We start from the raw sequence: 25,226 nt of genomic DNA, 5'->3' as shown, positions 1-25,226 counted from the left end.
AAACACCAAAGCTTTACACCTGCTAGGTCAGCTCTAAAACAAGTCTCTCCTTCCTGCTTGTCTTGAAGTTCTGCACCAAAGGGGAAATCCTTTTTGAAGTCAGCAGCAGAACTCCCATTGAAGTCAGTGGGCTGGGTTTTCTTCCCAAGGGCAAAGATGTGGATAAATCAGAGAAAGAACACATCTGCTAAGTGCCCGGTTCTCTCTCCAAGGCCTCTCCGAGACTTAAGGCAAGGCAGAAACTGCTCTTCTCCTGCCCCCAGCTCTCCCTGTAAAGAGCTGGTCACTGTCCCATCAGTCCTTAGCCCCCTGTCTGCACAATCTGACCACCGAATGCAACCTGGACAGGCTGCCCTCAAATCCCTCCCAGTGCCCCTGGTCTGTAGGCTGAGCGTTTGTCACAAACCTTTGTTGCACTCTGGTCCCATCCAGCCTTCCAGGCAGGTCTTGTTGCCGTTCTGGTCGCAGGTGTGGTGGGTGAAGAAGTCGTCCCTGGGCCGGCAGAACTTGTTGCAGCCGAAGCCGTAGTAGTGCTCGGCGCAGGTGACGCGGATCTGGTACTCAAAGTGCGCGGCGCCCGCGTTGTGCTTCAGCGTCTGCCACTGCCGGCTGGGGTTGATCATGCCCGAGTGCGACGCCTTCTCAATGATGCGGTCGGGGTCTGCGGGCACAGGAGATGGCAGGGTCAGACCTCCCTGCAGCTCTCCCCATTGACCCCCACAGCACAGCTCTCCAGCTTCGCAGGCAACGCGCTCTGAGGCAGCCAGTTGGTTTTATTAACTCTCTGTTTCAGACAGTCAGATAAGGCTGCCCTGGAGCTACAAACCATTAACTGAAACGCATATGCAGCATTATCAAACTGAACCAAGCTCGAAATCAAAATCCACTGTTCAGTTACTGCCAATCGCTTACCCCTTTTGCAGAGTAAGGGCATCCACTAAGAATTCATACAGTTCATGACTAAAGAAAATTCAGCTCCAACAGACTGGTACAAAATGTGGTTTCCCCTGCTCCTCCATTAATGGCACTAGTTTTGTTTTCAACTGGAGCATTTACAAAAACAACATACTACGATAGCCTAATAAAGCCATGTCTACAGGCTGAACACAGGCACTGCAAAAGGTTTACAGCCTTCTCCTTATGCGCAAACACTAAACTGAAAACTACCAACTCCAGCATTCAGATGACATGGGCAATCTCAGATTTTGGATGAGAAATACTATGAAAGTCCTGCCTTCAGACAGCACCTGAGTGTACAAAGTCAAGATGACCAGAGCTCAAAGCAGAAGACTCAAACTACTGCATATATGTGCTATAGATCCCCTTCCTCTCTACAGAGCATTTCAAAGTTTAGGTTTGCACTTGACATTTAGTTCTGGCACAAGTCTTCTGGCTTTCAGAGCCATACAACTGTCTGAATTATGGCTTGAAATAATAATATTTCACATTTGCTTGGAACATTGTATATATCTGTGGTATTTCACTTTGTAGTCCAGGTCTTGTGACTTAAACGATCTGACACTGCCTTACGACCTGCTGCTACCCAGCACTTGACTGCTGAGTGAAAGTTTATCGTAAAACAGCCAAAATATCCTCGCAGACTGAGCTCAAAACCAACAGTGAGTACATGGGAGCACAATCCAGCAACAGGAGAATTTGAGGTAGGAAGGCAGTTTTCCAGTGATGTGTTAGCAGCGTGTGAAGTACTGGCACCTCTGAGTGTCAAGAATTAAAATGTACTGATGTGCTGCTTGTTGTTCCAACAACTACAAAAGAACCTTCTGGGATTTTACATAAGGCAGAGCTGAAGACTAATGAAGTCTCTACTAAAGCCCTGAGATGACACATGGGCAGTTTTTAATCTAAGATACTTTTAAATGTATTGCTAAGGTCCTTTGATTTGCAGCTTTCAAAAAAGAGAACTTCCTGACAGGCTTCTCAAGCCTCAGATACCCATTATGGATCCACCACTAGGTCCTGCCTGCTTGTCTGCAGTCTGGAATGAAGTCAAAGCTCTTGCTGCACAGCCACAAAAGAGTGTCAAGACTTCGACATTGTGAGCATCTGCCCATTTTTGGGGGTATTTGTGACTTGAGACTACAGCATTCCTTATGTGTTTACAGTGTGAAATTAAGGGCAACAACTTCTTGTTCACCTTCTGGTATTTCTGGTTCTATAGTATTTTTTCCATTTAAATCAGTTTTTATTATTCATTGGCACTAAGCCCCCAACTCCACAACTATGTGTCAGACTTTCAAATGCAGGCAGGCCTTTATTAATTTAAATCCCATTCACAGGTAATGTGGATGCCTAAGGACCTTTCCATACTGGTACATCCAGAGCAACATCACGCTCTGTGCTGTGCAGGTGTAAGGCTCTTAGATCTCATCAGCAAGATTATTGACTAATTCTAAGAGGTACTTAAGCAGATGCCTATCTGCTCATCTTGAATGGGGCTAGTCTGGCAATTAGAGTTCCACTCATGCGTGCTGGAGATGGCTCTGCTGCACTTGCCAAGATTACACTCCATCCACAGCACAGCTGGAAAGCAAAGGCACTTCCCCAAACACTGAGTGTGCATAAAGACATCCTGCTCCTTGTGAGTAGAACAACTTTATCCTCTCCTGTAAGTGGCAGAAGAAAAGGAGAACGACGCTCAATGTAGTTTTGCAAGCCAGCCCCCCCACCTCCACCCCCACGCTCATTCTTGCTTTTCCAGTCTTTTCCTGTTCCCCCTTGGGAACATACCACTGACAACTATTTCAGTCCTTGGCACCAGAAGGGGAGTTGCCTTGAAAAAGTGATCTTTCCTTGGGCCTCTGCTCTTCCATTCTTCTCCTATCTGCCAGCTCGTCCTTGCTGTACATCTATGACCTCTCACTCCAGCCATCAGCTCTTTGGAGACCTTAACCACAGCCTGAACTCAAATGGAAACACCCTTTTAAGCCCACTGGACTTCATTTTTTTGCAGGTGCTCAGATGAAACCCAGCTGCAGTTTCCCTCTGGATCACAGATAGAATGTCTCCCGTTGGATACACATTTTAAAGCTACCCCCATCCAGCTGAATTCAAACACAGCCTCACAGGTTTGAGCTCCCTTTCCATTAGCCATCACCCACAGTTTTCACAATGAAGCCCTGGCGTGTTGCTTCTTGTACAAGAGCTCCTCCACCCTTGCCTATTCCCACCTGTCAGAGTGCACTTACACAAGGGTGCTGACCCAGACTCCAGGGGAGGCATTGCAACAACCCTGCCATTCTTAGCCCGCACCAGCCACCCTTTCAGTTTTATAGGAAGCAATCCCAACACTGCAGAATGGTTAAGTAAATAAAAAGCAGCAGTCAGCCGGGCTTGAGACAAAGGGATCTTCTGAACTCCACTGCCTTCATCTGACTCAGAACCCCACGCTTTGATAGAAAGGTTAGAGGAAGCATTAACCCATTAGAAATTGATGAAGTGGAAGAGAGAGGTTTTCTGTACATCTCGGGCTTCCGCTCCACATTTCACTGTCAGAGACCCTGTCGGTTTTATTCACTTCTTGTGGCTACACTTCAAAGCTATAAATCCTTCTTTTTATTCAGTGGGCAACTGTATCAAAGGTTTTAGACACAAGGAAATGAGCTATTTTGACTGCCCACCTTTGCCTTTCAGTGCTCCAAAGTCTGGAAATTTTAACTATGCAGCATCAGGAAGCAAAAACAACAACAGAAAGAGCCCAGACTTCTCTGAGCAGTTTGGGTGGCCAAGGACAGCACAGTTATTTTTGAAAGTCTTTGTTTCAGACAACTTCCAGCCACGGCTTGGTTTACATTGTGAAGTCTCTTATGCCCGCCTGGAATTCACATGCAACTGATACCAGTAATTTACAATAGCTCTTTGACATAGTTTGAGATGCAATGTCAGCCCATTAGCTTTATGTATGAAGCAACAGTAGCAAGATGGCAACCAGACAAGAACCAGAGTAAGAAAACCATTTGAGTTGAATCTTGGCTCCAACAAAGCACGATTCTCATCAACTTCAACAGGGCCAGAATTTAACTGCAAGCCACTCTTGGAAGTGAGACAAGAGAGAGTATGTGGTAAAGGAACGTAGGAGGAGTGGAATGTAGAGGGGGGAAGGAAGCATCCACTCGAGGATCTTCTAACAACTGCATTGATCAGAGGATGCTTTCAGAGCTATTGAAAAGTCACACAAGGCCTACTAAACCCACTTTATTGTTGAGAGCTCTCACAGAGTCTTTACGATTCAGTGGCAATTAGGGCAAAAGAAAATCCTGGACATCAAAAAACCCCACTCTTCTCATTATATGATGACAATTGTTTTGTTCTAATAGTTTTCTTCACTAGTTCTACAAGCCTTACTCTGCAGCTCTGGGAAAGCTGACTAAGTCAAGCCGTACACGGAGAAGTTTTGTACAGTGCAGTGACTGGAGTGACCTACAGATGGGTAAGTGACAGCAAAGCTGGAGCAGGAATGCAGATCAGGAACATATGCAAGAGCATGTCTGCACTTGGCCAAATGCACTGCTGAGAAATGAGGCAATTTTGTCTGAAGACAATTGTACTTCCAGAACATGAAAGCAAAGAAAGGGTTCATTGTGTAGCTTTGGAAATGAAGTTGTTTCATGAAAAAAGATGAGCTCTAATAATAGTAAAAGTGGCAGAGACCCAGTCTGAAACAACTCCCAGATCCTACTATAAACAAGACTTTCATTTTGAATTCAGGCATCTTCCATTTTTAATATTTCACTGCTGCTGCATCATCTACTTTTTTCTCCATATAACACTCTATATCCAAGAAATCCCCCAGCCACTGCTCCATGTCTGTGCTGGGGTAGAGTCTGAAATCACAGGTACTGCAGCAGGGCTGAATGAGGCTGGTTGTGGCTACCCCTGACAGGCCATGAGATTTGTCTCAAGCAACAACTGCTTTCCTGGAATGAAGAATTAACAGGACACCTCATGTACATTTAAAAAAATACAAGGAGCAGGTCTGCACAGAATGGTTTCCAAGCTATGCTCTCCTCACCAATTAAAACACAAAAGCACAGCACTGTGCACGCTTCTCCAAGGCCTTCCTCTCACGAGGCATGAAGCCCATTTCACTTCTGCGTGGCTGCCACCTTGGCACTCCAAAGCAGACTGCAGGAAGCTCTGTAGGATTTCTGTAAGATGGAGCACAGTGCTGCTGCCTGCTTGCTGAAGGAAAAGGCCTGTTGTGTCAACAAAAGCTTTATGAGTTGAGATTCACACTCTCTCCTGTGGCTTTTACCACACACACACTGTGTTAAAGCCCTAGGCTGAAATAGAGCTGATTTTGCCCACCTCCCTCAGCAGCAGCAGGCAAAAAGCAGAACAGCTCATGTGCCAAGAGACCCTGTGCAGCTTCCTCTAGCCACGGGAAAAGCTGAGCAGAATGGTTCTGAAACCAACCAGAACCATTCCAGGAGAAAGATCCCCACCCTTGATTGTCAGCCAGCCCTGCCAGGTGGTGTCTGGTAAATACTTTTTCAGCCCCTGCATGCAAACCCCCAGACATCCAACTCCCAGGGAAGAGCTTGTAGTAACTCCTCTTTCTCATCTACAGTCATTAGATGGATATGGATATCAAGTCTTAGAGAGATTTTAAGTTGTTTTCTTTTTTTAAAGCAGTACATTCAGTTTTGAAAAGTGCTTATAGAGTTTATAGAGAGGTCTCAGGTGAACAAGACTTAGGCTTCTGAATATTTGCCCTAATTAAAAAGAACAAAACAAGACCAAAAAAACCAAACAAAGAAACCTGAAGAAATCCCTTGGCTTTTACTCTCCCAGAGGAGAAGGAAGGAATTAACAGCATCTCAGTTTTTAGGCATCGCACTGTTGGTGCCTAGGGGAGCGAGCTACTCACCCTCTGCAGGCAATGTGAGTGAGACAGGCTGCTGCCGAGCCTGGAGGAACTGCTCCAAGCTCTCTGGGGGAGAGCTCTTCCCTCTCCTTGTGCTCTAACCCGCAGCGGGCTGGGGAGGCTCCCAGAGGCCTGCCAGTGCCCGGGACACAGAGGTGTCAGAACTAAATAAGCCAGAGGAAGGAATACTTACTTGTGGAGTTATCATTGTAATCCCACGCCTCAACAAGCAATGTGTAGGATCTCTGCAAAAGAGAAATAAGAGTTAGTTTCAAAGCCACACATGACTAAGGGAAAGAAAAAAAACCTGCCAACAATTTTAATTAAAAAGAAAAATTCTGGTCTCTACCCCAAAGCAGATACTTGAACACAGAAATAGGTAGAAGATTATGCTTGAGACAAACATGATCTTCTTGAAACCCCGTAAGCTACCTTATCCAGTCTGACTTAGAAGACCTTTCACCTTGGATAGCTCATCTTTGTCATCATTAAAGCATCTTATGTACTTAACCAGGAAGTGCAGCCTTTGACAGTGCACTGCAGCCGAAATAAAGCATGTGGGACAACTGCACATGGAGGACAGAAAGCACAGGATAGCACAGCAGCACCAAAAAACCCCAAACCAAACCCCTACTCTCAAAAACTGCTTCAAAAGAATTTTAGTTACAGAAAAATCGTCTGGATGTCCCTTCCCCCAGCCATCCTGAAAGCAAGGAGTGTTGCTAAGATTACTGTGCCCTGCCTTGACAGCGCAATCTCCAGGGACTTTGCTTTTCAGCACCCCCTTTGAAAGCTTTGTCTGCACGAGGGCCATCGCAGCTCCCACAAGTATCAGGTAACGGAGGGAAGGGCTGATGGATATGGAAGGGGGTGGGGTGAGAGAGAAGCACTGTAAAACAAAGGCTAAGAAAGCCTCCTCGGAGGAGCAGGGAGAGGGAAGCCCGCTCTCCACCCGTGTCCCTTCTACAGATGCTCCAAGCTGCCAATGAGCTCTGGAGCACTCCAGCAATAATAATCATAAGCACAAACTGACTCAAGTGACTCCATGGGCTGGAAAGATGCCAGCTATTACATCTAAGCCACCTTTATCTTCAATCCTAACTTGAGAACAAGACCCATTAAAACATCTCCTCCTCCAGCTCTACCCCGAGATATTATTATCCAGGCTGTATCCTTCAAAGTTGCCATTTAGCCAGCCAAACTTACACAATGATTAAAAACCAAAACAAAACACCTCCTCTCCAGAAGGGGGCTGAGGAAAAATAAGCAAAAAATATGACTTGAAAAGTAAAAAATATAATAAAACATCTTTCTGGAGAGCAGAACAATAACACTACAAATAAAAGTTCTGTGAAGAGTTTTGATGCTTTGCCATAGCAACTGTGCATTGCAAGGTTTATTTCTCCTTAACTGTGTCCATGTTCAGTCACAGGCTGCTCATTTGTGGTCTGCAGTGCCTCTCTGTAACAGAGACCAAAACGCAGTTCTGAGAGTGAGCTGCTACAAGGTGCACGGGGGTAAGGTAGAACTCAGACTTCTGAAGAGGAGGGGAAACAAAAAAGGAGGAGGAAAAAAAAAGAAAAAAGAACAAGAGTTGGAGCAGACTGCTTTCTCACGACTGGACACAGCATGAGGCTCTGAATGAAAACCCAGTTTGTGATGGACACCGGCTTGCTGTATAGCCTAAATATGTTTCATATTCAAACCAGGATTCCATTCCGTTCCTGATAACTGTGGGAAAATGCTTCCAAAAGTAAGCAAAGCTGGGCAAGCCAAGGCATGCACCCAAACTTCTATGCAGAGGCTCCATTGGCCTGAACCATTTTTGGTTAATATTTCATGAAAAGTTATATGTTTCTATTGTTTCTATTCTAGAGCAAGTCTGACAACCTGAAAGAAACTCTGAAAATCAAATAAACCAAAATGAAATGCAACTCGATCATCTAACACCGCTTAAAACAGATTTAAGAAGTCCTTGCACAAGTGAGTGGTGAAAAAAAAAAAAGAACCAAAACAAACAAACAAAACCAGAATAGAACTCCCGAGCCATATTACAGATGCAGATTGCACTATCTTGGGTGCTTCCTCAGTGGTTTAATTACCAACATTAAGCAGCACAAGCTCAACATGTTACTGCAAGCTTGACAAAAAATATTATGATATAGAGAATGAATTATGACAACTAGCACTACTTCCAATAAAGTTAAGGATGTTTTCCTTTCGGCCTTGCATAATTGTTTTGGAAGATATTTTGTCTAAACTCATAGCAACAGTTCCCTGCTGGTTCTCAGGCCTGTTTACCAACACACCTAGCCCTTAAGGAAAGGAAAGGCTGAATCCTAGCTGTGAGTGCTACTGTTGCTAGATACTTGTGTGACCACTTTCCACTACCACACAGGAGTTGGGTTAAAACAGAGGAGATACTTCAGCTGACCTGGATGGAAACAAAATGCAGGGGGAACAGACCTACCCTGGCAATTCCCTTTCTTCTGACTGCCCCCTCCCATTTTGTCTGAATGTATTAAATGAAGAGTGCCTGTCCTGAAAAGGGGTGATACAAAGAATGGCATTTGATCCCTTGGCTCTGTCCCTCTCAGCATGGGGAAAAGACCAAAAAAACCCAAGACGTTGTGTTCAGAATGGGACACTTTTAAACAAAAGCCACACAGACACCCAGAGCCTCACACCAGTAGCAAACCCCCTTCAACAATCCAACTATCACATACCTCTAGCTGATTCCCTCAGCCCTCCCAGAAAAGCAGCTCTGTGCAAAGCTGCACTGTTGAGATTTTTTAGAAGTGCATATCATCCCCACTCTATAGATCAAGGATTCAGATATCTCAGGAATGACTGCTTACAGTGTGGAGGTTTAAGTTTTCCCATGCCCATAGATGACCTCTGCCCATCTTTGAATAAATATATATATCCAGACACAAGAATTCCACATCATGCACCTTATTCCATCAAAGCCACGTCCTAGGCAACAAGGCAGCAGTGAACTCTCCAGAGTCACACCCAATTAGCCACTGTAAACCTGAGCTTGACCAGAAGGCAGGGATTCTGCCTTGAGAGGAAAGGCAGCTTGAAAGGAACAGCAAATCCTTAAACTCTGCAGATCAATCCAGAGGGCTGAAAGGCAGCATGGCCAAATTCAAGCAGAATTTCTGTGACTAGAGCTAGGAGAGGATGGAAATGGTCAAGTTCTCCAAGAAACAAAGCAAGCATCAGTGTGCAAGAGCTGTTTTCCTCAATGACAAGACACTGACACTGTGTCTTGATCCCCTGATAGTACAGCTCAAAAGACTGAGCAGACCTGAAACCCATCAGAAATTGTCCCTTTTAAGGATCTCAAAGGGCAGTGCAAGCTCCTTTCTGGTTATTTAAATGAATCCTGGCAGCTGCAGGTAAACAGGTGTTTAAAGCTCTCTGCTTGATTACCCTTTTCCCTGCCTTCACCCAGACATCCACCCAAAGGGGGTGCTTTTGTGCTCTGGCTTCTGCAGGCACTCTGCGAGTCAGTGGGCCAGAGCAAGATTAAAACATCCGGCTCCTCACTGCAGCGCTGCCTCCGTTTTCAAAGAGCTCACAACTCGTCTAACTCCTTTCCCTCCTAGCCCTGTGGTTAGAGCGTGCAAGAGCTTTGCTGAGCATGTGAAACCATGACTAGACAAATGCAGTGGGAAGTTCTGCATTCAGAGCGCTGCTCCTCCTCTGCCAAACAAGGAAAGCAGGTTAAGCCCAGCCGCCCTCTCCTGACGCTCGGCACAGCTGTGAGCAGCAGCCTGAGAACAGCGCTCACACACACCCTGTCTGCAGCCAGGGCACACGCCGAGGACACCGGCACAGCAGGCCACAGGCGTCCAGTGTGACACCTGCACGAGGGAAACTGAGGCACATTTCAGCGTGCCCAGGGGCCAGGGAGGAGGGCATCTCTGAGCAGGGTTAAAGCTAGCCACAAACCCGCTTCCTCTGACCAGCACCAGCACTGTCGCTCCACGATGACGCTGCGCAGATGCATCACCACGGTCCGTCAACTTGGACAACTGAGCATCCTTCAAAGGAGTTAAAGGCAACTGGCTCCTCACCCAGAGGATATGCGAGCGTAGTCCAGAAAAGGAGGAAAGCCACCTAACCCTCTTAACCTGTTGTGAAATGGAACATCATCAGGAAGCTCCTCTTTGGGACAGCCTACGTAAGGACAAGACAACACCCTACAAAGCTGTTACTCCCTCAAGCCGGTGAATACAAGCACAGCCCAAGCTGTGGCAATCTCTCTCGCGCCTCAAAGCCTATGGCCAAGAGCTCGGCTGAACCCCAGCAGGCAGCCCAGCCAAGAGCCTCATCAGAATATGCCCACACCAAAACACAGCACGCTGCTCCTTTAGGCTTCATCCTGAGCAGCTCCTCTGCTGCTCTAAGTGCCAGTAAACCCTGCAGTGCCACAGAAAGGAGACATGGAAACGAACTGAACCATGTCAGCAGCCCCAGGAGAGACCTGCCCCCCATCCTGCCTTGGCAAGGGAAAGCAGCAGCCCAAGTCAAGACCTTGGTGCACCAGCACGGCCACCGTCCTGCCAAAGGATGGAGGACACAAAAGTACCGCTATCCAAACTATGCATATGCTTAAGCATCCAGTAAACCAGGCTGATCTCTGATCTGGCAAGCCTGCTGGAATAATGAGTATCCTGTGAATACATAATGTGCTGGAGTTGCCATTGTGTGAAGTAAGTCCATGGTTTGTCTGGGAGCCGAGCAATGCTGAGTCTACTGCTGCTTCCTGTTGCTTGTCCTGTATTAGCATTATTTTTGGATAGGCCCCATTATGTTCTGTAATCCTCACTGCAGTCAGTACGGCCACACTATTGTTCTTGGTTAATATTAGCAGTCAATGCCTCTGTCTGGGTGGCCGGACTACAATGTATTCCAATCATAAAACTAGCATGCATTAACGGAACAATGTACTGGGCTCAGGGGGGAGACTTGGGGTCTTCCCTCCACCCCTTCTTTAAAAAAAAAAAAGGTAAAACAAAGTATAGTAGCTTCTTTTCTCCCCCTTTCCCCCCTCTCTTTTTAAGCTAATGATTTCAAGTGATCTCAGCTAGCAGGGTGCTTCATACAACAGCAGCATTTTAATCAGCACCTTATCTAGTTACGGAGTTATTTTCTCACGGAGCCCCACTTGTCAAAGAGCAGCAGATAGGCCAAAATGTCAATGGTTGCTTTCAACCTTCCCCAACAAGCAGATTACCTGCCCTTATCAGTCCCCCTACCTGTTTAAAGCATCCCACTGATAATTAAATGCACCAGTTACAAAAGGGTGGCAAGGTTAATAGACAGAATACCTAGTAGCCAGCCAAGCAAAACAGTCAGGTTCACATGGAGCAAGCCTGAACAAGAAGCCTTTCTACTTATTTACCTAAGTGCCTAAGAACTGGGTTGAGCTGGTAAAGGACTCTGGATGTTTGACTATTTACAAACCACTTTAACCACTTCTATCCACTTTTTGCAGTTTCTTCTGAACACTGCAAGAATAATGAGTGTAATTTACACTGCAGAATAGTGACCACAGAACCATGAGCTCCGCAGACTAACAAGAAACAAATGCAACAGCTTCTAGCTTTGACATCTTTCCTTATGTTAAGACACAGGGGTTATGAGTTAAATTATTAGAACTGAGTCAATTAACATATTAAACTTCTGTCTATCTAGAGAAATTCAAAGGCAAGCTTAGTTTCAGTTTTCAAAACCAATCCCGTCATTTGTGTTATCTACAGAGACACCTCTCCTTATCTACAGAGAAGTACTTTTAAGAACCGTAGCTTAAGGCTTTTGCTTCGCAGGGCATCACAACTGCATGAGGAGTGAAGCTGGAATAAACAGCTCAGAGCCAAGGTCCCCAGCTTTAGAGCCAGCTGACTCCTGCTCCAGCCTCCAGCCCACTGGGAAGCGGCCTTTCCTTGAGGGAACTGCAACTTTAAGTATAAAGCATCGATTTTATGCAATTCATTTTCAGCCATGCTGACTTCCAGCTGCATAAACAAGCTGACAGTGCTGGATGTGTGTAGCCTGAGAAAGTTTAGGAATAAGCTTCAGTGTCAAGCCCAATCCAGCTGCCACTGAAGTTAAACTGGAGCAGGCCTTTATTATAACAAGAACAAAAATTCTAGGAGCAGGCAAGATGAGGATTTATTTTTAGACATATTATGTTAATATAGTCAAATGGTTTTACCATGAAGATGAAGCTCTGAACTGGCTGGAATATAAAAAAAACTCTTTAAACATGTAAGAAGTCCAAAACCTCTGAATGGCTGCATCACTTCTCTCCAGTCCTGAGAAAAAACCAGCCCTGTGATGCTAATTATGCTTCAGATGTCACTTAATACTCCCAGCTCTGTTTTGAATAGTAATCCTAGGCAAAACATTACACTTTGAGTGCTAAGATTTATATTATTAATCAACAATAAATGACAGAGTATGGATTTGATTAATATGCATCTTGCTATTATAATAATTTCTTCTGATCTGCCCATCCTCCGAGATGACTTATTGTTCAAGAAAAGCTTGAATAATAATCTAGCATTTGCTTCTATAAGTTTTCAAGAAGCTAACTGGAAGGAGAGAAGAAACAAAATCAAAAGCCAAATTTTAGTCTTATGACTGTGACATACTGGGCTTAAAAGAAAAAAAAAGGCAGATGAGTGTACTGATATTTTTTCTCAGATTGAAAAGGCTGTTATTTTTAATATCAGCTGCAGATTAGTATTTTGGATGCCTCGTGTCGAGAGAGGGAACAAGTTCACAAAGCTTAAAAAACACTAAAGCTCTTCTACTATGTCTCTGTAGCCACAGAAAACAATGCCTACCCAGAAAACATATTTTAGATCTTCAGGAATCAGGACCACTAAGATTTTTCATGAAAAAAGGGCTATTTTATTTTTTTAAGGTTGACTATTTTTATTTTAAAGTTGAAATAAGATGTTCAAAACTCTTTTAAATTGTATTTTATGCTAAACTCACTGAGATGCTGGAGGGTTTTTTTCCACCTCAGTAGTTTCCTGGTGTGTTGGTACAATTGGCCCCAATATGAAATAATTACAAGGAGCATAATTTTGGGATAAACAAGCTGTTTGAAATTGGAGCTATGCATACCAAAGGAACTGCCAAGTTTGACCTTCTTACTCAGTCTCGCCAAACCCCCAAAAGATCTTTCTCTACATAAAAGCAAAGTGTAGTGTTAAGTTTTGCTTAGTTAATTGATGCTCAGCTCCCTCAAGGTGCAGCACCCATCACACTTGGGGCTCTTTAAGAAAGGCCAGAGGTTTGATTCATGTGAGAGAAGAGCATGTGTATCTGCCTTGGAACCAAACTTGTTCAGACAGAGCACTTGGACAAGTGGAACATGGCAATGCTTTTGTTCCGTACTTTTTTATACGGCTTCATAAAGCCAAGCTCGCCTGTCAAGAAAGTCACTGAAGTCTCAAAATGAATGTAAGAAGCCAGCCCTGGTGCATTTTACTTTTTTTTAATCATCATCACTATTGTTTCAATGCACTGAAGAATTACCAGCTACTGCAAGGGCAGCTTTCTGATCCACTCCAGTTCCTTTATGCTGGGCTGCTGCCCTGTTTCCTAGCAACTTACTCAAACCTCCCATCAGTTAAATTAATTTATGGCCCACCGTCTCCACACCCATTACTCACAGGGGAACGTATCAAAACTGACAAAAGCAAACCCCATAAGTTATTAATAAGACTGTGACACTTCGAATCTACGTTACAACTGCAAGCTCCCTCTAACAATACTTTTAAAGCACCCCATTCTCTCCCCTTCCTCTCCTGCATGATGAATAAAGGCCTCTAATGCAATGCAACTATTTTTCACAAATGGCATAAGGGGGCAGCTTGACATGGGAAGAGGCTTTTTCTTTTTAATTTTTTTAAGTAGTCAAGGCAACAAGACTTCTGAATGTTACTACTGACTCGAGCTGGAACATCCAAGAAAAGGCTCCCTCAGAGTAGAACACAATCCAGAGAAGGGCATGAGTTTTCAAGTGCAATATGATTAACATTTTGGTCTGGCTCTTATTACCTCTACTATAATTTTCAGCTGAATGTATTCAAAGATACCCTCTCATGATCAGCCGCATGAGTAAATGCAATGCTAATCTCAAACTCTTACTGAAGTCAACAGTATTCAGCCACCTAAAGAGTTTTTTAAGTTCTGAAATTGCAGCATCAGATTAGAGCTGACTAAATTAAGTTTACTACTTTATCCGCAGAGCTTTGAAAATGCCTGAAATGATTTGTGTACACAATTTTAGTACAAATAAGAGCTTTGCCACATTAGATATTCTTTTGTTCAAATGCCATTTGGAAGTCACAATGGCTAGCATAAAAGCTGTGTCCTGTGGAAGCTAAAGCTGGGAAGCAGGCTTGATAATTGCACAGGGACTATCATCAGCATCTCAAAAAGTGCATTTCTGCCTGGGAAAATGCAAGAGCTTATTCCAAAATTCCAGGCTTACGAACCAAGCGTCTCAAGTTGTTGAGTTTTACCCATTTCAAAGGTTGCACTGGAGTTTTGCTGCTGCTGCTCCAGGATTCCAGTGCTGAATGAGATTCAGCAGGACAATAGAAGCATTTCTTTTACTAAGATGCAGGCAAGCTTAAGAGACTTCTCCCAGGGTCCCCACCCCCCAAACCCACCCTCTACACACAGATTTCCCTTCCCGACCCTATGAAGAGAGAGGCTGCTAGAAGGCACATGTTTAGTTTTCACATCATTTTTATATGCATACCTATAGATTCCAGACAGTCAGATGACTGGGAGCTAGTTTAAAAAAAATCCTTGATGTACCTGACTTCTCTGACAAAAGTCAAAATCTGCAACACAAGCACTACAGCCATTGGCAGAGCTTCAAATACCTCAGATTTTTACAAAGCCCTTTATTCCTTTGATGGCATATTTGATAACAGTTTTATCTCATTTCATGTTCGGCAGAAAAAAAAAAGAAGAGAAAGAAAAGGGAAAGAAATAAAGGACAGACTTGTACTTCCAACAGAGAATACTTTTGTTAACTCTGCTATTGTACTCTGTAATACTATCTCCTTAAAAACGGAGACTTAATTTCTGCCCTGTGCCTCTTGAGCCCTCGCTATTCCCCAAGTCCCGGCTGAGAGCAGAGGCAGGTAGGAGGCAGCACAGGACACTTGAAGAACGCACGGCTGCCTGCAGCACTTGGCGGCAGGACCACAGAGTGGGTGTCTACACCACAGCTGCAGAAGGAATGCTTTTGGGGCGGGCTTCCCTCCCCCCAGAAAAAGTCCAGGCCCTCCCAGCAACCAGTCCTTATCTGACCATGAAGGGCCAAGCTTTGGAGGGTCCAGGCATGCTTCCACCTCGCCAGCAGCGACAGTGGCAGAGGATAGGAAATGAGATTCGCCCCTCCCCTGCATGCACATCCAGCGCCCTCCTCCCCTCCCAAGAATGACCTTAGGCATCCAGGTTAGGATGACTGGATTTACAAAACTGCTGAGCATCAACATACCCCAAGGCAGTTGGTAGGAAACTGTCTGCTCAGCGCCTTTGGAGAAGGGGTGTGTGTGGTAGGGGGAAACAGTTTTGTTTCCTAGGTGATCTCAAAATACAAGTTTTAGGAGCAGAAATCTGGGAGCGCTCAAGAGCCAGACAGGAGCCCCCCAGTGCACGCAGCACTGCCAGGCACAAAAACCATGCACGTCCTGCCACCCGAGGCCACGGCACTTGTCCATGTCCACACATCCTGGGGCCCTGAGCCCGCCTCTCTGGGGCTGGCCTGCACGATGGTCCGTTTGGAAAGATGCTCCTCACTTTCTCTGCAGGGAGCTGAGGGCTCCTCTGCACAGCTGGCCATCAAAGCCTCAACCCTCCTGAGCACCCCAGAAGAAACAAGCAGCAGCGATGTCTGAGTGTTTTTTCCAGCCAACAACAAAGCAGGATCACCGACGAAGGAAGGGGTCCCTCATCCTCCATCTCTCTGCTCTAAGGGGCTGACCAGTATTTACTAGAGTGGACAAGGCTGGAAAAGTGCCTGGCAAAGAGCTCCACCTCCTTGAGCCACCGAGTTTTGCACACAACTAGAGAGAAGCCAGAATCTCTGGACCACAAGGGGCAGGTAGCCAGGAAAAGGTGCGCTGTGGGGAGGAGTGGGTGAAGTGCACCAAAAGCTAAAGCCAGGCTTTTCTCAGTCTTCAGCTTCTGGAGTCCACGAGCACCTCAAACACAGCCAGCTTCCCAGGGAAGCTGGCAACTACTTCACCCAGAACAGCAACAGCAGCTCCCATCCACAGCGAGCAGTGCAGTGAGATTTCCCCTTGGGAGAAGCAGGAAGCCTTCCCAAACACGCTCCGGGGAAGGAGGCCAGCTATGACACACACTTTTCACACGGGATCCCTCTACAGCCCCTAACCCACCGCTCCTCTGGCTTAAGCCCAAGACTTCACTGGTTAAGACAAAAAAAAAGGAAAAAAAAATGAACTTCTGACCTTCTAAGTCTCAAGAGACTTATTCATGCTGTAAAGTGCAGAGATACTGGGTTTGCTTCCCTGACCCATTTAGATCCCCCTCACTGCACATCTGACTTTCAAATTTAACAGGCTGTGCATTGTGAGCCCCAGGGAACAAAAACAAAAACACCACTACATTTTACTCATTTCTGTGCTGCGAATTCCCGACGCTCTTGCCAAGATGCCTGCTCCCTCCCAAATCCTGATCCCTCTTCCCTTGGCACAAGAAGTTAGAGCTCAGCTCACTAAGGACATCTCAAGCACGATCCAACAGAGCCAGAGCTCAAGCAACTCACCGGCCAGGCAAAGCTGAAGGGGATAACGATCCGGTTCTTTTCATTATTCCGGTTGTACTTTAAATTGAAGGTATTTCCTCCGATGACAGGAGTGGATTTGGATCCGAAGCTGCAAGGACCGCCAGCAGTGACCCGCGACTGATACTCCTTCAGGCAAACTTTAAAATAGGTGTCACACTCGTCTCTGGTGCATTTTTTATCTCCTGGGTTTCGGGTGCCATCGCAGCAATTTCCATTTTGCAGTTCACCATTCACATTTTGCATGGATAAGATCTCCAACTCGAACTGTCCCGACGCTAAAGTCACCTGTTAATCCCAAGAAAGAACCGAAGGAAAAAAACCAAAACAAACGAACAAAAAAACCCAAAACAAAACCGAAAAAAAAAAAAAAAAAAAAAAAAAAAAAAAAAAGAAACAAAAAAAGAGACAGACAGTTACCTAACTTTTTTCCCCAAACACAATGTACAACAACTCTGAAGACAGGATAAAGTAATTTTAAGTGTGCTTTCAAGAAGCACATGCATAATGTTAAAAATAAAACAAAGCTAACCACTCCAAGCTTTCCCCTATCAGACATCCATGAGAAGGGCTCATAAATCAGCCCAACTAAATAATGCCGTTAATGCCAAAAAACAACCTTAAGTGCCAGCTCCGAAAAAAACAGCGCGAGGAAGGCTTCCAAACGGTTAGGAAATAAAACTAAACTAAACCAAGAGTGCAATACGCGAGGAGCAAACCCAGCAAAACGATGTAGCTCATAATGCACTGCCTGGAAAGGCACCCAACCACCCCTGTGCCTCCTCCGGGGTGCAGCTGAGCCGGGCACGGCTGGAGCTGCCCAGCTGAGACTCAGACCCCGCTCATTAATCACCCCAGCAGCGCTGCTATTAGGCTGATTAAAAAAAAAAAAGATTTGAAAAAAGAAAGAGGGGAAAAAAGTGATTTTTGGGGGAAAATAAAAGCGGTTTGCAGTAATCGCGTTTCTCGTTCCCAGGAATTAAGCCTCGCTGCAAGGCGCACTCCCGCGTTTGCCATCTCCAGAGAGAAGCGAGGGCAGCAGCTCCGCTCCGGCCGGAGGAGCCGCGCAGAAGCGCCCGTGCGGCATCTCCCGGACCCACGTCCCCAAGGCCCGCGGAGGAGCGCGGAAGCCGTGCCCGGTACGTACCTGGGCCCGCAGCGCCAGGAGCAGGGTGAGGATGGAGCACGCCGCCGCGGCTGCCCGCCGGGGCGCACGCATGCCGCCGCCGCCGCGCTGCCCGCCCGCCCGCCTGCAGCGCCGCCGCCGCCGCTCGCTCCGGGTCGGGACGGGACGGGGAGGGCCAGGAGGGAGGAGGAGGAGAAGAAGGAGGCGGAGGAGCTGGTGGAGGAGGAGGAGGAGGCGCCGCTGCTGCTGCTGCTGCCGCCGCCGCCGCCCCGCTCTAATATACCGCGGCGCACCCGCGACGGACAACGCCGCTTTTCAAGCGCTTTCAATAGCGCCCCGCTCTTCAATGCAAAGCAGCCCGGCCTCCTTTTATCCGCCTTATTCTCTCGCCTCCCCTCTTTTCTTTCCCTTTTCTTTTCTCTCTCTCTCTCCTTTTTTTTTTCTTTTTGTTTTATTATGGCGATTATTATCCCAGTCCTTTTATTTCTTGCGGCGGAGCCCCTGGCCCCCCCGAGACACACGCACACTCACTCACTCACACTCACATTCACACACACACGCACGCACATGCAGCACACGCACCGCCCCGCAGCCGCCCGCCCGTCTGGGAGCGCCGCCGCCGCTCCGCTTCATCTAGCCCACGGCGGCAGGCGCATGCGCTCATCCATATGCATGAGGGGGACAGCAGGAGGAGGGCGCGGAGGAGGGGAATGGCACGGGCGGGCAGGTACTGGCGACGGGCATGGACGGAGCTGCGGCTCGGCGGCTCCCCCGCCTGAGGGAGGTGGCGCGCCTAGGCCGCCCCGAGGGTCCGTCCCTCGGGAAGCGCCGCTCCGCAGGTGCTTCCAGCGCGACCTGGAGCAGGAGGAGCCGCGCTGCGGCGGCCCCGGCGCTCCCTCAGCGGCGCTCGCGGCTGAGGGCTTTTCCCGCCCCGCCGCTCGCTGAGGGGACGCGCGGGTCCTGCCCGCCCGGGAGCCGCAGCCCGTTCCGCCTCGCGTCCTCGGCCCTGCTGGAAGGAAGAACAAAGTACGAAGCATTTTGGGGGACACTTTTTGCCGTGTGAAACCTTTCCCCTGGCACTGGACGCCGGCGGCCGCCCGCCCTTCCCGGCCCTCGGCAGCTGAGGCGGGGCGGGCCGGGGGCGCTACCAGAGCGTCCTGAGGGGACGGGAGGCGCGGCCGGCCCGCGACTCTCAGGTAGCACCGGCCGGCCGCTGTCCTCAGGGAAGCGGAGGTGGCAGTCGCCACCGTGCGACTCGTGCCCGCCTCAACACGAGGTCGCGGCGCCGAGGGCCTCCCGCGCTCCAAGTGGGAGGAAAGATCCCTCAGCTGACCAGTGCCGGTAGCGCAGTGCTGGCAGAGTGCCGAGACCATCAGGGACCCCATGCCCGCGCTGCAGAGGCTCATCCCAGTTTTCAGGTGGGTGCTGGAGTTGTTCTGCCACACATCCTTTGAGGAGCAAGGTCCAGAGCCACACAGCCAGGTGATTTACTTAAGGGACTCCCTGACACAGGTTACTGAGAAGCCCAAAAGTTTGCACAGTAGCAAAAAGAGTTCAGACTGGTTCCCAGAGGAGGAGCCACGCATCAAAGGGCGTTGAACAAAAAAAAGAAAACCCAAAAAAACCCCACCCCTAACTTTGTGTCTGGTTTGGGAAGTCCCTGGGCTGCGGGTCTAGAAGTTGGGTGACTGCTGGGAACTTGCTGCATCACTGTCCCTTTCTTCCTGAGGCGCTGGCGACAGGAACTTGGCCTACATGACGTTTGGTCTGACCCAGAACAGCTATTCTTATGTCCCGATCTATTCCACCCTGATCTAACACAGTAAACGTGTGAATGTCTATTTTATACACCAGAGTCAGTGGTACAGAGGAAAACAAGATTTCTGACCTAATTTAATATCCTTTGTTTTCATTTCCTATCGCAAAAGCAAAGTGCCTGTTCTTGGCTGTGGTGAGATCTGTCCCGTTGTAGGGCGCCCCAGGCTGAAAAGCTGGTGGTATTTGTGCCCCTCGCCTTAGAACTGTGCTCAGACTTCACCTGACTCCTGCAGATCCTGTTCCCATTGGTGAGTTCACGGCTTAGATCACACTCTGGTGATTTTGGCACGCCTGTGAGGTGAGCAGATGCCGAATTCTCCTTCCAGCCTCACTCAGCCCCCAGGTTCCAGCAGTGTTGGTTGTACCTCACCAGATGTATTAACTTTTCAAAGGCTGGTAAACCATCATGGTGTTTAATCTGCAACATGGCTGCAGTTTGGTGGTACCAGTGCCTCTCTTCTTTTTTCCCAGTGGGTGTTGGTTAGCTTCCACAGCCCGGTTAAATGTTATTCATTCCCAAGTGCCACACATGTGCTCCTCTGGGCCTTTAAACACCCTGCTGCTGCTGGTATGCTCCGTACCTTTAGGGCAGGTCTGGAGTTGGCCTTTCTGTAAAAGGTTACTCCACCTGTTTGACTCCAGTGCTTAGGAAATCCAGAGGTCTCTTTCCCACAGTGCTTGTGACTCAGCAGTGTAGCTGCCCTCAAACAGAATTACTTGTCCAACAACTTAAAATGCTTTGCAAGCATTAATGAATTCAGTCTCCCAGTGTCTTGAGATGGGAGAGTATTAGTGATAGGTAAAGCAAGGCAGAGCATGAATCATGTGCAGAAGCGCATTGCAAACCCTCTCCCTTGCAGCCCTGAAAGAAACGTTGACCTCATGGAAGTCAGCAGTAAAATCCCCCCAAACTTATTTAGTCTAGAATTTTCCCCTTGGAGTCCCACCTCTCGCTTTTTTTCTCTGGGCTGTCAAGAGCCCAGAGACCCAGTGGCTCCCTTGAGCCAGTGCACAGCACGGCCTGCAGCCCCTGCACAGCTGCCTGCAGCCCGAGCATCTTTTCAAGATGCTGCCTTCACTAGGGCCACAGCAACGTGCAAACTGCTGCGTGTGCACAGGGCCTGAACTGCAGTTGCTTGGAGCAGCCTGGGACCCGTGCACATAAAATCCCTGCTGCAAGGCTCTGCCTGCACGTCTCACGAGGTGTGGAGCCGACGTGCCTTCCTCTGTGGCTGCTGAAGAACTTTTCAGCGTCTGGCACTGGGCTTTTTACATTGCGTAAAGTTACTTCCTGCTAATCTTCCTATTCCGACATAATTAGGTCATATCCACATTAGAAGCCATTACAGACATGGAGTGTGCCAAAGCCCGGTGTTACAGGCAGTGCTTCAATTCAGGCTTTGGGCCTGGATCAGTTCCCTAATATCGAGCTGTTCATTGAGGCCACTGGGAGATTGCCCAGGACTTCGGTGGGACCAGGATCACAGCCTTCAGAGGGAGTGTCTGGCTTACGAGGGTCAGGTGTCGTGAAGTCAATTCTTTCTGTGAGGAAAGTTGTAATTTCCTTTTAAAGCTCAGTGACTCATTGAGCCATGGCTGTGAACAATCCCACAGGATTTCCTTAGATTTGTGATACCTGAAGGTAAGCTTGGAATGGTGCCCCTGGAAAAGTTCTTCGTTCAGGGACTTGATGCATCTCATTTTTGAGTCAGTGAGTAAACTTTTGTTTACTACTGTAATGCAGATCAAGACAGTTGCATAATCATAGGGGACTGACACTGCATCAGCCTTCAATAAACTAGTTAAAGGACTACCAGAAAAGAATCTGTTGACATGTGGAATCTGTGGTCATAAAGAATTCATAAAGCTCAATGACCTCTTTTCACAGCAAACGAAGAGGCTAAAGGAGCCCTTTGTTCCTCCAGATTTTTATAAAAGTAGTTTTGCTCCTTGAAATTAGCCAATAAAATAAATTTGCTGCAGTGTTAGATGTAAGCCTGGACAAGCTGAGTGGAAGAGTGAAATTTCATCCACTCGGCTAATCCTTTATCTAGGAGTTAAGCTTCCCTGTTGCAAGGAGAAGGATGTATCGGCACAGTCAATCACGGATGAGTGAGCTTTTAGATAAGGCCTTTCCTATAATACACCCACAACACTTCATTTTCCTGTGGCTGTTGTGGAAGTGACCTGCCCACTTGGGCGAGTGTCACGGAGCAGAGATAGGGACTGCGCCGTGCTGCTCGGCTGACACGCATTTCGGAGCAACGCATTCCAGCAGATGAACCCATCTGCACAGTTGAGTGATCTAAACTTAGAAAGCTAATTTCTCTAATTACAAAGTGAGACTGAACTCCTGTAAAGCTTTTCATCACCTGAGTGGAATGGGAATTGCGCTTCCATAATCATTTAATGCTTAGAAACTAATTAGGAAGCGTTTTGTGGGGAAGCCACACCCGGTGTTAGACTATTTCACAAATAGAGCAGGGGAGAAAACTACCACTGATGAGAAAGTTGAGCAAGTGGTGGAGGTTAGAGAAAGAGCACAGTTTACCCAGTACTGAAGAGTGCATTCCCACTTCCATGAAAGCTTCAGTTCTCCCCAGTCAGGCAATTTCTTAAAGCTGTGTCTTCAGACAAGCTTTCCAAATGTGACAAAACATTTTGCAGAGGAAGATGCTCTAGTAACCAGAGCCCCAAATCCAGTTTGCTGCCACAAGCTCTTACTTTCCCCTTTCCCTGGAGTGTTGCTTAAGACAACTGAAATTTACAAGCTGCACTGTGTTAATTGTGCATGTGCATTTTGTCACTGTGAAATTCCTACCTTAGTTTTTCTGTATGTTACAAATGTTTCATTCCCCAGAATGAAAGTGAGGCACTAAATCTATTTCAGAGGATACTCCGAGAACAATTTAATTAAAAAAAAAAAGATTCTGGGGTACTCAGAAATTACTGCAGTGAGAACCAGTAAAGTCCCTGAAAGAGTTAAAGCTGTAGTACCAAAAAATACGTCTGTTGTAGAGCCTTTATGTTTTATCCAGCTGTAATTAAGTGAATCCATAACATTATTGCTTTTTGTCACAGCTTAAAATTGAGACCTTACTCCATTCCAGAGAATAGTGCTGTTTTTCCTTCAGTTTCCTTTATTTATATGCACATAAAACCTGCTCTCTGGTTGTTTCTCTGTTAACCCTTCAAGGATCAGATGCCTCCACAGTAACCTGTGGACCCAACTGCTTTGTCCTTCACTTATCCTCCCCAGGGGTGGGATTCCTGTGCAGCAGTGATGTGATCTCAAACCCCTCTTTCTAAAAGCAGGGAAGAGCTGAGACTATGGGTTTAGATCTGGGTAGGGGTACAGCTTATCAAGGTGGAGTAGCTCCCAGTAGGTGCAAAGACTGTGACACTGAGCAGTGCTGGCACATCTGTCACAGACAAGATCACACTTTCATTTGATAAGCAGCAACTCGGCTATTCTTGTCAAAGAGGCTGAAGCCTGGGCTGAGCCCCATCTCCAGTGAACAATGGGGTGCTTTTAAAGACCTCCAAGTTTCAAGTAGTGTTTTCCTCACAGCTTTCTGCAAAGATGCTTCTTTGAGCCAATTTTGTTGAGGAAGTGCTCAGACCAAGCTTCATTTTCTTGTCATGACAGCATCAAAATGCCCGAACTTCTCATGCAGACTGTTTTAATTGTTAATTGCATGTGAAAGTATGTGTTCAATATGTTCTCAATCACAAATTAGCCTGCAGGTGCAAGACTGAAGTACACAGGGGTGTCATTTAGCTAAGGAAATGTCTAAAGAGAAGAGAGCTGTGATTAGCAGATTTAAATTTGTGTGTACAGTAAATGACTTCTTGCCTTTGCCTGCAGCCATTCCCTGGCCGTTCTAATATTCTGGGCCTTGACTTTACTTATTCCTGTGCGGGGGGTATAAAGGGAGTTGCTTTCTTTGGCCTGAGGAAACTTTTAAAGACATTAAGATTTCTAAAATCCAATTTCAGCCCAAAATAGAGATGTGCCTAAATCAAGAAACAAAAAACTTTAGGTAGGGGATGTGTTTAAGTAACTTGCTGTGACTTGGGCCACAAAGTTCAGTGCACGGGACTGATGCTGCTGATCTGCACGGGAAACCCTTTATTCAGGGAGCTAGGGATGTGCACAGTGGCCTGTTTTTACCTGGTCCCTTGGCACTGCTGAGTCCCTGCTGGAAGGAACCTTTTTGCATCAGCTAAATGTTTTTAGATAAAGCACAGGTCACAGCGGGTGGCTGGTGTCCTTGGTAGTACAGATAAAGACAAGGCCCTAAAGGGGAGAAAAATGTCTTTCTCTGTGTTTATCCTTTACACAAGAATGAAAAAAGCCTCCTGACCATTCTGCATGGCACAACAGTGCTACTACCTGCATATGTGCCTTGAGGACTTTTCTGTTGCTGATCATGCAGTGAGAGATCTGACGGGACTGGGTGTTAGAGCCAGCAGCATTTGGAAGAATCAGAGTCTGCACTGATTTGGGAGTTTTGGTGTTAAAAACTCTGCATTTTGGAGAAGATTTGTGTCAATACAGTTCACCACTTGAGACTGTTCCAGTCCCACTCTGGAGTTAGCTGTGGTCAAAATGCCTGCAGCTTCCAGCAGGATAGTGGAAAATAGAGCAAATGAGAAGGACTGGAATAAGAACAGTCTAGGGGTGTCAGGGAGAGGTGGCGAAGAAAGGGACTTACTCTTGGGAGTCTGAGCAAGTACAGCTCCCGATCACCCTGCCTCTCTGGGTAAAGGTTTGTCTGTGCTCTTGCCACAATACATGGAAGGTTTTCCATTCCTGCCTCCCTGACAGCTGTTTTGTCTCACAAGGTCTTCAGGCACAGGGGAGATGATTTTCTCTTCAATTGCTCCTGATCTCAGCCCTGAGGCTGGACCACTCCAGGTGGGGTGAAGGACATCCCTTATTTGTGGCACTGCAGCAGCAGGACAGCTTGGTGAAAGAAGAAGAGCCTGGCTGTAGAATTGGACCCTTAAAACCAATTAACTTCTTTGAAGTGTGCTCCATCTTTCTGTCTGAAAGGGCCACAGACTCTTGTAGGTCCACAATCTGTGTGTTGCCCTGAATTGTGGGGATTTTTCCTATATATAATGATGATTTTTATTTACTGTGGCAGAGAGGAACGAATGAGGATCTGCCCCAACTTGAATAGAAGCAATTCCACACCTGTCCCTTTAACTGCCCATTTGTGGTTGGCTGCCTTTTATTGTCCTCCCCCCTGTGGGGCTGCAGGGCAGCGTGTGTGTGTGCAAGGATTTCCCAGCCTGGTGGGTGACCCCTCATCTCGCTGCTCCGAGCAGTGCCTTCCTTCCCCTCCTTTCTCTCCGATATTTATTGGAAGCACGTGCTAAGGAATCTGTGAGCCTGCAATGCTAATGAGTGCGTGGCATGGAGCGGGGCAGCAGATGCAAAGGGACAGGCACGTTTCCTAATGAGGGAGTCTCGAGACCCATCTGTTGAGTCTCGTGGGCCCTCAATGCAGTTTGCTGCCCGAGGTTGCCAG

General features: G+C 47.0%; 1 protein-coding gene across 1 annotated transcript in view; it reads right to left on the bottom strand.

Moving 5' to 3' along the window:
* The window catches only part of JAG1 (jagged canonical Notch ligand 1), a 34,555-nt gene extending 16,571 nt beyond the window's left edge, over positions 1–17,984 (bottom strand). The window contains exons 1-4 of the mRNA XM_030944329.1: positions 17,890–17,984; positions 16,725–17,030; positions 6,078–6,129; positions 407–661 (exon numbers count right to left, since the gene is read on the bottom strand). Coding sequence (XP_030800189.1) covers positions 407–661; positions 6,078–6,129; positions 16,725–17,030; positions 17,890–17,961 — 685 coding nt within the window. The 5' untranslated portion in view covers positions 17,962–17,984. The remainder of the gene's footprint in view (positions 1–406; positions 662–6,077; positions 6,130–16,724; positions 17,031–17,889) is intronic.
* Between the last annotated feature and the right edge of the window lie 7,242 nt (positions 17,985–25,226).

Source organism: Camarhynchus parvulus, chromosome 3, assembly GCF_901933205.1.
Source record: "Camarhynchus parvulus chromosome 3, STF_HiC, whole genome shotgun sequence".
Classification (NCBI taxonomy): domain Eukaryota; kingdom Metazoa; phylum Chordata; class Aves; order Passeriformes; family Thraupidae; genus Camarhynchus; species Camarhynchus parvulus.
This window is presented reverse-complemented; position numbering and strand designations above follow the sequence as displayed.